This window comes from Acanthopagrus latus, chromosome 2, assembly GCF_904848185.1.
Source record: "Acanthopagrus latus isolate v.2019 chromosome 2, fAcaLat1.1, whole genome shotgun sequence".
Taxonomy (NCBI): Eukaryota; Metazoa; Chordata; class Actinopteri; order Spariformes; family Sparidae; genus Acanthopagrus; species Acanthopagrus latus.
In genome coordinates, this window is record NC_051040.1 from 11946064 (window position 1) to 11960082 (window position 14019).

At 40.3% G+C, this 14019-nt stretch overlaps 1 protein-coding gene across 8 annotated transcripts in view; it reads right to left on the bottom strand.

Moving 5' to 3' along the window:
• Window positions 1-318: 318 nt before the first annotated feature.
• Window positions 319-14019, bottom strand: part of LOC119030944 (muscleblind-like protein 1) — a 136358-nt gene continuing 122657 nt past the window's right edge. For 4 of the 8 annotated variants that reach the window (XM_037118957.1, XM_037118941.1, XM_037118948.1 and 1 more), the window contains 7 exons: window positions 13258-13497; window positions 10945-10998; window positions 9991-10141; window positions 8270-8305; window positions 7370-7461; window positions 6972-7045; window positions 319-5154 (listed from right to left, as the gene is read on the bottom strand). In XM_037118957.1, the coding sequence (XP_036974852.1) occupies window positions 6989-7045; window positions 7370-7461; window positions 8270-8305; window positions 9991-10141; window positions 10945-10998; window positions 13258-13497 (630 nt within the window). In that variant the 3' untranslated portion in view covers window positions 319-5154; window positions 6972-6988. The remainder of the gene's footprint in view (window positions 5155-6971; window positions 7046-7369; window positions 7462-8269; window positions 8306-9990; window positions 10142-10944; window positions 10999-13257; window positions 13498-14019) is intronic. The other 4 variants (XM_037118966.1, XM_037118986.1, XM_037118976.1 and 1 more) reach the window with 4 other exon arrangements.

The window sequence follows — 14019 nt, forward strand, 5'->3', positions numbered from 1 at the left end:
GGGCCTCTGTAGAATATCAATAATGATACAAATTCAGTTAATTGTCAGAGAAACAAGTGAGATGAATTTGCCTGTAATATCATTATTAGACAGGCACCAGTACCTTTACAAAGACCGATGCAGCTGCGACCGCGGTGACTTGACTCGCCCAAGAAATAACTATTTGGAACTTAGTAGTTTCAATCGCCTCATCAAACTTGTCCTCAAGAAAGCAAATGCATATATTTACCAAAATGTCCAGCTCCTTCTCTGATCAAACGGAGCAACCTTCAGCCACAGTCCACATAAATATGAAAGACCAAGCAGACTCTTATTAACTTCAGTTCGTTTGTAAATTTTTATTACATTTTTTTTGTATTCATAACAGCAAGAATCAAATATAGCAACGCAGGCCCCGAGAAAGAATGTGTCCAGAACTTTTTTTTTTCTCTTTGCGACACACGTCAGTAGATGATATCAGCTACACTCACAACTTCAGATGTTACATGTTGTAGTTAACAAAACCCCAGCCAACACTTTCCTACCAGCTGCAGGAGGTACGACGTCCCCACCTCTATTTCTTTTTCTGGTTTTCTTTTCTCACACATATTTCATTCTGATGAGATTATATTTTATGGCTTTAGACTGTGACAGTTTTCTCTACAGGTACTTTTCCAGGAGGAGGTGGCCGGCAGTCTGCGAGAACACGACACATCCTTTCAGGGGGCCTGGAGCAGGTAAAAACAAGCAGAAACAAACTGCAGCAGAAGACAGAATACATCATATTAGCACTACAAGCAGAGAAAAAAACAAACAACAAATGAAAAAAAAAACAAAAAAAAAACTTCAGTTTACATTATATCATAAACGTAAGCATGCGTGCTTGTAGGAGATGAGAGGTGACGAAAGATGATCAGGACGATATTTCAAACTTAACGACTTGATGACCAAACCCACGAAAAAATTCTACCTTAAATCCCGCCTGGTGTTGAACTACATTCCTGTTTGGTCAGTTTCATCTACTAGAAGCACAGCTTACACCAACATAAAGAACATACTTATAGCTATGGTGTTTGTGTTGCATGTATTTTAACTCTCCAAGTGGTAAAACTTCAGTGAGTATATTTTCAGGAATCTTTTTTTTTTCTTTTTTTTTAAATAAACCACTATTCTATTTTTGTATTTTTTTAATATATATTTTATTCCATTACATTGATAGAATATTGTATACTGTAAATACATCTTTCTGTGTAACATGTTTTCTTATTCAATATTATTGTCGTGATTTTTTTTTTTCTTTAAACGGTATATGTAGTTTTCCTTTAACATGCATTCCTCTCTGAGTAAAAGTAAAGAGACAGGACGTGTTGTGATTGGTTGGGCCTGGGAGGGCGTGGCCATGACACACAGACCTGTGGGTACAGGCTCGGTTAGGGGACCAGACAAACCCAGTCAGGCCCTCACGCTGGAGGGTATAGTGGACGCCTCCTCCGGAAGGTTACCTGGCAAACTACAAGCTGCTGACGAAAAAGAAGAGCAACACTTGGCCTTTTCTGAAAGGGGTCGGAGAGCGAGAACTCAGTGCCCTTTTTTTTTTGATGCAAGCAATTTTTGTTCAGCCTTTCATAAGATTTTTTTTTTTGTTATCCTAGCAAAATTCCTTTGTCGTTATAGACATTATTATCATTTTTTTTTATTCAAAATAAGATCTCAATATACATGATTCTCTCTTTTTTGACTATGTACAGAAGTGCAAAAAAGTCAACCTTTATCACCTTAGTCGCCCTCGAGATTCCATCCCACCCCACCCTTTGTTTGTTTGCAGTCGGCCGGGTGAGAGGTCGGTCCTCCACCCGCCACGTTCACCTGACCCCCGCCAGCAACGTCCCCCGAAAAAGTGATCAAATATGCAGCTTGTTTTCCAACATGGCCCAATTTCCAGGGAGAGTAAAAATATTAAAACAATAGTTTACTATTTGAAATGGATACAGTAGAAAATAACATCTTTACTCTAAACATCTAAGAACTAGATTTTTTATAATAGTCTTTTTTTTTCTTATATGACTAGTTACAAACCTTACAATCATTAAAATATTACTCGGTTATCGGCGACGGTTGCCACAGTGACAACTTAGCCTCTCTGTTCTATTATTTCATCACTGTTAGATACTCATATAAAACATCTTTGTTCAAAGAACACAAAAAAGACTAGAGAAATGAACAATATGCATACAGTTCAACAATATGCATAACGTAGAAAATATCGAGTTTACAATCATAATCATACTAAAATTAACATTACATGGAATTTCAGGAAACTGTGCATGAGGAACACACAAACACACACTTTTTTTTAAAACCTTATATTCATTATAAGAAAGATAAATATAATAAGCAAAACTAAAAAACAAAACAAAAACAGAACCAAAATATCAAAATATCATCCAAACCAAACAAAAAATCAAAACACTCCTCATCTAAAAAAAAAACAAAAAAACAAAAAACTACGAGAAAGTTAAGAAAAACACTGACAAAAAAAGTGACATTACATAGTGCTCTGTGTGTGTGTGTGTTAATATGGCGTGGATTAGGCAACTGGATGGTTCAAAAATGGCATGTTGCATTGTGCTGACCCGATGGTACATTCTAAGGCTTTGGATGAGTAATACAATCGTTTTTTTTAATATTCTTGCCACTTTCCCTGTACTATCCACGATTAAATATGCCTGAAGGAACACCCAGAAACACAACGAAAACAAAAGAGTTCTAGAGATCTACTCTTTACACCCCCCCGCCTTGTCTTTGAGCTCGACAAAGCGGCCCACACACTTCAAAAAAACTATCTGTCCTGCTAGTCTACCTACAATATCTAGTAACAGTGACACAAGAAAGACTTTGGCTGACTATCTGAAAAACAGTTCTCAGGTAGACGGATTAAACAAATACTCTTAAATATGTCAGACTATATATACACTACACTGAATCTACTTCAACGATCTGCCTTAAAATATGCATAAACCTTACAAACATGAAAAAACAAATCATGTCGTACAAATCACGTTTCCATCACCAGTTGCACCGTCGATTTTTGACTTCCGTCTCACAGCAGTTTGGATGCCACCTGATCGCGCCGTTGTTTCAAAGCTATTCATCACAACATCTTCACCTTTAGGAGAGTCTTTGGTCTCTCTCACGCTGGCCAAGATATCCCCCCCAACCCCCCCTCCAACCCCCACATCCCCCCCACATACAACTCATCTGACTGTTAAAGTCAGTAGACTTAATGATCATGGAGAGACCTGTCAGAACACAGATCCAGTTGTTTCTTAAAAGGAAAAAAAAGTGATTTATTCAGTAGAGGACAATTTTGGGAGAGGTAACCTAATCAAGCAGTGGTGGAACCCACCCGCCAGAATAAAAGTTGGCATTGTCAGCCGATCACAGATGTGTTAAAATTATTAAAACATGTTATTCCATTTTTATGCTGTGAGGCCGCCGTGCTTAAAGGACATGCTGATATTTTTATGTTGTCATTTTATTTCTAAATAATACAACTAAAGAGCTTGAAGAAAAGAGCAGAATATAAGAATAAAGATTATTTTTTTTGTTTGTATAAGAATTCTGACATTCTGACAGTTGGCCCCAGCTCCTACTTAACATTAGCAACTAGGTTGCAAGCTAGCCTTAGCAATGTTAGCTAGAACACAAACCACTTGAATGTTATATATAAAACATTTGAGGTCTGGTTTGGTGAGGGTAAGTAAAAGGTCATGTTTTGGCATAAGATACTTGGATTTGTCTACCTCAAGTATTAACTGTCAATTATTATTATTATTATTATTATTATTATTATTATTATTATTATTATTAGTAGTAGTAGTAGTAGTAGTAGTAGTAGTAGTAGTAATAGTAGTAGTTGTAGTTGTGGTAGTATTTTATTATTATTATTACATCACAAGCACAGGAGCTTTGGACCGGTGGGAGAAGAGGTGTTCAGGCTCAGGTGTATCTGGTTAACATGCTTACACGACACGAAGACAAAAACAACTTTGACATAATGTCAAAACTGTTATTACTTCACATTGTGCTGATAACTGTAATTAATCTTTGAATGTTTCAAACTAGAATCCTAACATATTGGACATTTAAAGGAATAAAAATGGAAGATTCCATAAAACTTGATATAAAACTGAATTATATTTACATATTTAAAAACACTAGTACGGTCGATTTAAATTGTCATGCCACGATTAACCTTAAAAATGGGATAGCGCCACAACCCTACCCGCCATGCATGCATATTTTCGAGGTGTTGATGTGACAAGTACAATTTTAACGTATCTGTGGTTTGGAGAAATGTACAATGCCAACATTTTATTGTTGCGACTGAGTGGTAGTAATGACAGGTCACAACATTGGACTCTACAGGTTTGAGAGAGAAAACAAACGTATTAAAGGGACTCATTGAGCTTAACACTTTGTCACACCACTTCAATACCATCCATGTGTTTTGAGATGTATGGCACTTTACAGGGATGCCTGCAAGGTTAAAGACATGTGCTTAAGAGATAGAAAGGTAGGCTACAAAGGTTTGAAAGACACCTCACAGACATTCAGTTGCTATTCTGCCTCTGAGTGCACTCATGTTATTTCCCTTATTTCTCGTTTCAACTAAGTAAAATCACAAACAAAATCATTGTGCATGCATAATGTGATTCAGTCAGATTTCCTGTTTCCTCTACCTCAACTGAAATACAAGGTGCACCTTTGTGTAAACAAATGAACACATCTAGGTCAAGAGACCAACAACCAATAAACAAACAGAAGTCATGATTCTTGGTCAATGGACGTACCAATCCAGCCGTTTTTTCTTGATGACTGCTCCACACATTTACCTCATGTTAACATTCAAAGTGTGTCCGGTGAATAAAGGTAAAGTTGCCTCTACAGAGCGAAAGGCAGTCTTTGATGCAAATGATGTTCTTTTCTGTTGTTGTGTTATAGTGTGCATGAGGAACACATGAAAACAATCCTAACAAACTGTGCCTCCTATGTTAACAATCAGATTTATTCCAAACCAGTCGAGATTTGGCCCTCTCCGCTTCGCTCTCGATGTTACAGGCATGAAGGGTGACCGCTAATCTTGGACTTGACACCAGCACGCTCCAGTTCCATCTGGAAAGAGGTTCACAAAACAAAGCATATCAGATGTGCGAGGGAAGGACAAAGGCTAGAACAAAGCTTCAAAGCTTAGTTAGGACATTTTATTATTATGTGTGATTATTTTATTATTATTCTAAAATGTCTGCTTTCTACAAGATCTGCACATTGAAATTATGCTAAAGTAAAGCCACAGTGTCTAACTTCTGCTGCTAGAAGTCTTTGAATCAAAACAATAACAAATGAAGCTGATGAAGTTGAGGGGTAGCATGAGATCATGGGATCATTGTTGTCTTCATTGTTAAAAAGAACAAAAACCAATAATTGTTGGGCACCACCAAGAGTGGGCAAAACAAGCAAACAACCGAATGGCTAACTAGCTAGTTTGTTGACTTCCTTCATAGCTCACAATCTGGAGTGCCATTTGCTGTATGTTGTGTTTACCCGGAAGCTAAAGCACCTACAGAGGGGGTATAGGGTATAAGGGTATATCATGCTCTTAACAGGCATCCAAATGAAGCAATACCATAACCAATGTATATTTCTCTGGGTTTGAAGATTGATGGAAACGTTTGAGATAATGTAAGTCTACAATTCTGGAACAACTGTTTTCACTGTACACGACACACACACCAAAATATAGCCTACACTTATACAGATACATCTTTTTTAGGTATGTCTTCTTCTAGATGTCTAAAATACGTCTTGCTGACAACAATGCTCTGCTTCCTTGTTGGTGCGATGCGCGGCTTCCCCTGACGGTCATCTACTGCCGTTAATACACAGACTTGGGATAAGAGCCTCGTACAACCCCACATCAAAAGACCAGAACTATCGCTTGAAGGTTAGGGAAAGTTTGTGGTTATAGCAAAAAAAAAACTATTGTATGTTTAAAGAACCCGTGTGTAGGATTGAGTTGCAGTGAGGTTCCAGAGCGCAACCAACTGAACACCCCCCACCTCACCCCCAGTACATAAAGGGCCCACTCCTCCCAGCACTGGCACTGAACATTGGACATATGACATAAATAAGGGAGCTGCAGAACTGTCACATATGGATGTCCTTGAGATACTAGCCTGGGAGTTCATCAAGAAAATCATGTTGTTTTTGGTGTTGCCTTTAAAAAAAGTTACATAATTAATTAAATTCATGTCTATTTTGCACTTGCCAACAACATGAAACAAAACCACATCAGTGAGGAACAAGACATTCTGATTGACTATTGATGGTGCGTGACTGTGAAAGTATCCGCAGTGGCCAAGATCTGTCTGGCAAACAGGACATGAATGGATCTCTGGTGGCTTTGTCGTCGTGTTTCTTGGAGTGTGAATGCTGGATTCATTTTAATTCGTCTCTATCGCTTCAGGGATGGTTCGACATTTTTGGGAAAATGTCTTTACTCTGCTCCAGGGAGCCACTGGCTGAGCTAAGATGCAAAGTGTTTATGAGCGAGCTTCAGAGTTGTTGGGAGGCAGATTTTGTCACACTTGGACCGAGACCAGGCTAGCTGTGTCCCCATGTTTCCAGACTTTATGCTAAGCTAGGCTAACAAGTTGCTTCATGTTCAGCACAATTTAGCACATAAGAGGGACGTCGATCTCCTCATCCGACAAGATATTACTTGGGAAAAGTGGGCGGTATGGATTTCGCCAAAAATGAATGAATAAATAAACAGATAAGACGACTGACCAAATAACACTGTCAGCTGCAAGAAATGCAGGTGTGGCAAAAATGCTTGACATCGCAGTTTCTGAGCTGCTTGATGAAAACAAGCTGGCATTACTGGCCCAGACGCAAATGTGTGAAATGTTCGAGAGAGGTGCGGTACATACTGTTCTGATTGAGACTCCTACATCTGGGTCACATACTTGTGACTAGTCAGATGGTCTGCAGATATTATTGGAATCTGATTGAGAAGGGAAATGAGAAAAAAAAACATAGGGGGAAAGGCAGAAAGAGATAAGAGAGAGAGGGACGTCAGTTGAAGTTAGAAAACACAACAGTACTTCAACCAACACTGACATTAAAGCAAATCATTGTAATTATCTATATAATCACAGTATCAGATGCTAGCAGAGATGAGCCTCGTGCGCCATTCATGCATTTTTCATTAAGAGGCACATGGGCATCTACAAATAAATAAATAAATGAACTAACAGATACTGAAAGTCAAAGCTGATACCAGAAGGGGAAGACAGACAGAGAGAGAGGAGGCAGGAGAGGAGCAAACCTGATTGGCTGTTGCAGTTGCAAAGGGAACACTTGTGGCAGATGTGGTGGCTGCAGACACAGTGGCTGGAGTAGCACCGTGCATCATGGGTACTTCGGGGGGGAAAGATCACACAGGCAAGTTGAACCAAAGCAGAATCAAAGCCGTTTTCGTAATGTCAACACTTCATTTGTATGTCTGACTATTGAGTGCTTATAAACATGAGAGAATCTATTTGTTTCCGTCACTGCTCTGTCTAATAATCACTCGGCCAATTCGAGTAAAGGAAATGAACGGATGTGCCGTGGAAGAAAAAGGACACATCGAGTGCAAGGAAGCTAATATAAGGGCAAAATAGAAAATTAGACGGCAGCTTGGTTTTTCCGTTGGCGTTAACACTGAGCAGACGATATAATTGTTTTTTGTTTCAAAAGAATTACAACAAATAACACAAACAATACAGTAAACCAACCACTGCTACATCTACCACTACTGCCTCTATCCTTGATAACTCCTCATGTTTATACGGCTTGTATAACCAGACAGTATAATGAGGTGCTCTGGAGGTTAGACAGCTTGGGATGGAACTATAATGAGGCGAGGATCAGGGGGATTTTGAACTGCAACAAGCATTAGGTGGCAGACAGAACTGTGTGGCAGAGCAAAAAGGGGGGGGGGGGTTCATTCCCAACCACAAAGATGCACCGCAGATTATCATAAAAAAAACACATCAACGTCCCAATTGAGATTACACACAATCAGATTCAGAATTTGATTTAAAAAAAAAAAAAAAAAAAAAAAAAAAAAAAGGGTTTACATATGCCGATTTGGGTCAATGAACGTGCTTACATTATGTGGTGAGTTGAATGAGTGACCAAAATGTGCTTACAAAGAGAATCAGTAAGGAAAGCTGGCACCTACCAACACTTGTTGCAGGTGTCATGCACAATATCGAGCCTGCCCATCATGCATTGCAACAGGGAGTGGAGTGAATAGGGAGGAGAAGAAATCAAGAAAAAAAAAAAAACTCATTACAAGGGTTATAAAGTCAGACATATTGTATATCACCACACTGTGCTCGGAAAATGTTAATCCGCTCTCTGCAACGTAGCTGATAATGTACCGATATCGTATAATCGTTCCTCTGCACACATCACAACACAAACTGCACCAGATGACATAGAAATATGTGAAGAACTTCCCGCAGTTCACTCTTCGACTCTCGCTGCTCCATTAACTTGAAGGGCAGATTAAACACTACCAGCGCTCCCATTTTCCTGTCAGCAGCCCTAACAGCTGTTTGCGCCGCGGTACTTTTTTTTTCGAATGACCTGCTTTCAGAATCCCTCAAAGTGTGTTGCAGTGACCTGACAGTCCAATATTGCGGGACGTGCGAGGATCTCAGTCTCTGAATCTCGAGCAGAGGGGAATCGATGGCAGGCTATTCTTAGGCTGTCAGACGAGAATATGGGACACAGTGTAAGATGACTACGCAGTGGCCAGAGAAATAAGCTGTGTGGGTGTGTGTGTCTGTGTCTGTGTGCGTGTGTACTGGATACACACACACACACACACACACGCACGCACACACACACACACACACACACACACACACACACACACACACACACACACACACACTCTGTATATTATGGGTGTAATTTCCACTGGGGATAGAGTGGAGACAAGTCCCCACTTTGCAGTCAGAGTTTGATTTACTTAATAAATTCTCTCTGAACCGTGTCATCTTGCTGTCCAGCTGCCAAAAACCAGATGGGAGAGAAGAAAACGCCGAACATCTGGTTCATCTCGTTACTCTGCGCTCACAATAACACGCTTTTGTGAAGATTTCTGCTGCCCCGGGTTTTGCCTGTCAGGCCGCCCTGACTCTCTGATGGGACAGGAAGCTCAGCAGACATTTGTGAAAAAAAAAGGTTTGGGTTTCCTGATGACGCCGATGAAGGCCACAGGCCAAAATGCATTGGTCTGATAAAGTTGTTATATATATTAATATAGTGTTGCAGGGCCTCTTTTGAAAACATGTTTGTTATAAACCACTTTAAGCTGCATGTCTTTTATGATTGCTGCTATATAAATACAGTTAATTATTATTATTATTATTATTACTATTACTACTATAAATTAAATAATAATAAATAATAATAATAATAATGATATGTATATATGATAAAAAATTAATACATTTTAATTAATAGGTTTCCAAAATTTTCTTATAGTGGCTCCACAATCTATCAAAGTTCTTGTCTTTCCTTTTTACAGTATATGTCTGCAAATCCATACAGGCTGTCAGTTCAAACACAGGTCGATCGATGAATTCACTCAGATGATATAAACAGAATAATAAACAGAATGTCCAGAAAACAGCTGTCACAGCATAAAAACACCAAACACAGACTTCTGACACTATACCGTCACCCCCGCTGTACAGACACGCGTAATGAAGTCCATGCAAGTTTATCCATGTTGTCACCAACAATCAAATCACACAATCATTCAGCCATTCACTGCCGATGCCAGAGCACAACTCAGGGAGATCTGTGAGAGACAACATGTGATCTGACAGCCAATAGCAAACGGACACCTGCCACAAACACGCGTTATAGAGAAGGCCCAGGCCTTACCTGATGGTATGAAGGCAGCCTGCTGCTGAAACTGCATGTTGGCCAGGGCCTGTTGGTACTGGAACACGCCAGCATTGAACATAGTGGTGGCACCGTTGGCTTTTTCAAGTGCAGGTCTCTTTGGTAAAGGAGGCAAGACGGGAGGGAGCCCCTGATGGGGGGGGGGGGGGGGGGGAGGATGACACCAAAATAAAGGGATGGGAGTGAGGGAAATCAAAGGATGGTAGCAGTGACATTCAGGACAGAGAGAAGAAAGAATTTCATTAGAAGATAAAGTTGCCCCTTCAGACAGCTATTACAGACACTGGCAAGCAAGCAGTGGACTACACTACTTCTGTCAGGATGAACTGTGACATCTGTCTCGCTAATAAAACAGTCCTCAGCACAATGTCACGAACCATAGGATCTGATATTTGAATTCTACACTTTATAAAATGATAACTTTACAGTGTAAAGCAGAGATACACTAGCTACATTACAAGTTACTGTATCGATTGTCGGACCATCAACAGAAATGATGTAGTTAAGAAAAGCTGCACTGCCAGCTCCATGATAATAGTACATTACAAGCCATACGGAGACACCTCTTCAACAGTTACACGTGCAATATGGGAAGTGATAATCATGCAAAGACTAGCATTAGACGCTAAAATATTACACTCTCATGCCATCAGTTAAGATCTGAAGATTCACGTGGGGTGATGAACTGATATTTGAGTGTGAAATATGTCACGGCTTGCCTTTTTCTGTGTTCATAATGTTTAAAAACCAAGATTCAGGTGGGCGTTTCATCAAAATGTTTGGTGTTGCAAAACTAACAGCTCAGATCAGTTCATCAGCCCTCAGTGTTTCCTCAGTGCAGATCATTGAACATCTACTTCATTTTAGAACTACAAGAGTAGATCTACTACATCACAGCTACATGCCAAGCTAAAAGGTGAAAGGTCATAGTACCAGGTCAAAAGTTGCGTCGAGGGGTCGCTTCAGCGGTTTGACAGCCGACTGAGTCTTAATTAGCAGGCAGCGAGCACATGATGGCAATGGGCCAATGGGGTTCAAGCGCATTAACATAAACCAGCAAGCGGAGGTGCATCATGGGGCAGCAGTGCAGTGTGGGTTGGTGAGAAAAAAAACAACAAACAAATAAAAAAACAAACAAACAAATAAAAAAACAAATCATTGGAATGCAATATACAACAATAACAAGACTAGGGCATGCACATTAATGGCTGTAGGGTTACTGAAGAGAATTATGGCCCTTGAGGTAGTTTTATTGTCAGAGGAGAATTCATGAACTGCAAAGGTGGTTCTGATCCAGAAAGGAGGATTGGCCAAATAATCTGCTCTGTATTGACATATACTTTGAATTTCATGTAATATGGTAACAGCCCCTGCTCCAGATAACGGACATATTAGGAACTGTTTCTCTGAAAATCATAAAAGCAGATTAACACTTATTTTAATTAGCGATTAATCCGCTGATTATTATCAGAGTTAATCAACTGATCGTTTTGTCTATAAAGGAGCTGAAGTGACATCTTTAAACCCCCAAAATCTGTCCGACCAGGACTCCAAAACCCTGAGACACTTAATTGTCTGTCAATAATGACAAAGGGCAGCAGCATATCCTTAAAGTTCAGAAGCTTGAATCTGGAAATCTCGAAAAATGACTATTAATCGATTTTCAGACTAAATTCTCTTCTCATGAAAAGTGAAAAATTATAAATGACTCTTGTTTAATTGTACAGTAGATGTTTAACAAGGTCAAAATGAACTGCTTTAACTAAAAAGCTGAAGCTGGCAGGAACTTTTTTCAAAACATTTGAAGTTTGCTTTCAAATGCTTTTTTCAAATAGTTTTCAATTTATTGCTTCAAGAACACATTTAAAAATTCCATTAATTACTTATAAACTGTAGTTTGACCTCTTTCAAACCACTAAAAACAGCACTATTTTATTTTGTTTACTCCCATTTCATTGTAGAATTTCAATGTTTTCTCGCACATGGCCTAAAAAAGTAAAAACCTGTGAACACTGAGTTACATGTTTTGTATAGATATTATTAGTCGTTAGTGTCAGTCATTCTTCCGCACTGTCTGTGACTACTTGTCTGTTTATATTGTCAGTTTCGATGTCTGTTATTCATGAAAAGTCTAACCAGGGACCAGAGATGAGAATTAGCCACGTCTAGAATCCATTATGCATCGACTGCATTGTCATCAGATGAGACACTGCCTACAAAACAGATAAACAAATAGATACAAAATAATAAACCATATCCATTGTTTATGCAGATTGTAACTATTTGAAAAAAACATATTAGCTTTGGTTTGTGTGGTTTTAGGCACACAAGAAAAAACACTATTTGTTTCCTCATTCACCTTTTTTCAAAAAATAAGGCTGAAATAAGTGTTGTGTATGTATGTGGCCATGCTGCTATATTTGATTCTCACCACTGGCCGCCATTTTAAATGCTGTACAGCTAAAGCTACATGCTCAGTCAAACTACTGGAATGGATCCACAGATAAAGATAACAGATAGGCTGCTATTGTTCAGACGTGGGAGTAGGTCTGATTTGGGTTTGTGTTCCAACTTCAGTGTGAAAGGGTTAAAATGAAATCAAGCTCATCCTCCTTTCTGAAAGACCTGCTGCAACATCTATAGTACCTGGCTGAGCAAAACCTCATTGTGTAAGTTTAAATGTCACTGTATTGCAGAAACAAGGTCTGAAATTAACAATAAGCCTTCACAGTTGTAATTTCAGCAAAAAAGTACCGTCTGTGAACAGCAAAATATACAACTGACGAAGCAGCGAAAACAAGGAGGAGCAGGAGGAGGGGGGAGCAGGAGGCGCTTCAGCCTGCTGCTGGTAAAGCAACATCGACCCTGTATTTTTCTCAGTGTGTGTGTTTGTGTGGAAGAGAGCAGAAACAGAAGGAGGCTGGAATATGTGCTGGGAGATTGAGTGAAGGGTGGAGGATGTTGACCTATACAACTACATCTATAAGAAACGAGACGATCAAGGCTCTTGCGTGGAGTGTGTGTGCGCGCGGGGAAAAAAACCCAAGACAGGCCGTGTTTAGAAGAGCTTAATGATTGGTTTTAGCTCATCTCCCTCTCGTCTTTGATTTTTATTTGAGTAACTATATGAGCTCTAGCTCCCGTTTAATTTCCCTTAACTGAGAGTGATTCCTTCCTGCGATTGCAGCAGATGCCCTCGAGCCTGAGCGCTCCTCTGTTGCTGTGACCCGTACGACAGATACCTACCATGGCTGCAGCAGCCGCCGCCTGGTTCACTTGGTGTTGGGCGGCCTTGATCTTGGCCTGCAGGTGAGCCGGAGGGTGGAAGTACTTGCACTTCTCCCTCGAGCAGCGGCCCTTTATGTAGTCCATGCACACAGTGACCGTGTTGTCGTTGGTGTCAATCATCGTGCTGTCTGAAGGATGGGCGAAGCGACAGTCGTTCTCCCCGCGCGTGCAGTTACCCCGCTGGTACTCCCGACATACCTGGTGCGCACACAAAAACAGCACAAGCGAACACACGCTTTCACTGGGCTCGCTTTGTTTTTTCACCAGACAATGCGAGGCAAACACCTCGCACGTGCACATTATGAAGTTACTGTTCACTTTGCTCCGCGTCTGATGAAGCAATCAATCAGCTCACTCGTTTCAGGACTTGACAATCACTTCACCAGACAGAGCTAACCAATCTTAATGACAGCCTCGGCCATTACTGTTGATTGATACGCAGGACAGACCCGTAACCAGCGTTCACAGACTCATCAATCACACACCATTCGGCCGTTATTCAAATGAGCCATGTTGTTGCTCTTCCTCGCAGCGACAGAAGGGGGCAGCATCTGCGTGAGCAGTCTGGAGGCTGATTGCCTCAGCCCTGAGTGTAGAGGGCTCAATGAGGCTCATGGGAAATTTGAGGCTGGGTACCCTCGAGGGAGGCTGCGGCTGACGTAATCACTGGCCCACACAGTGCAACACACACACACACACACACACACACACAAAGGAGAG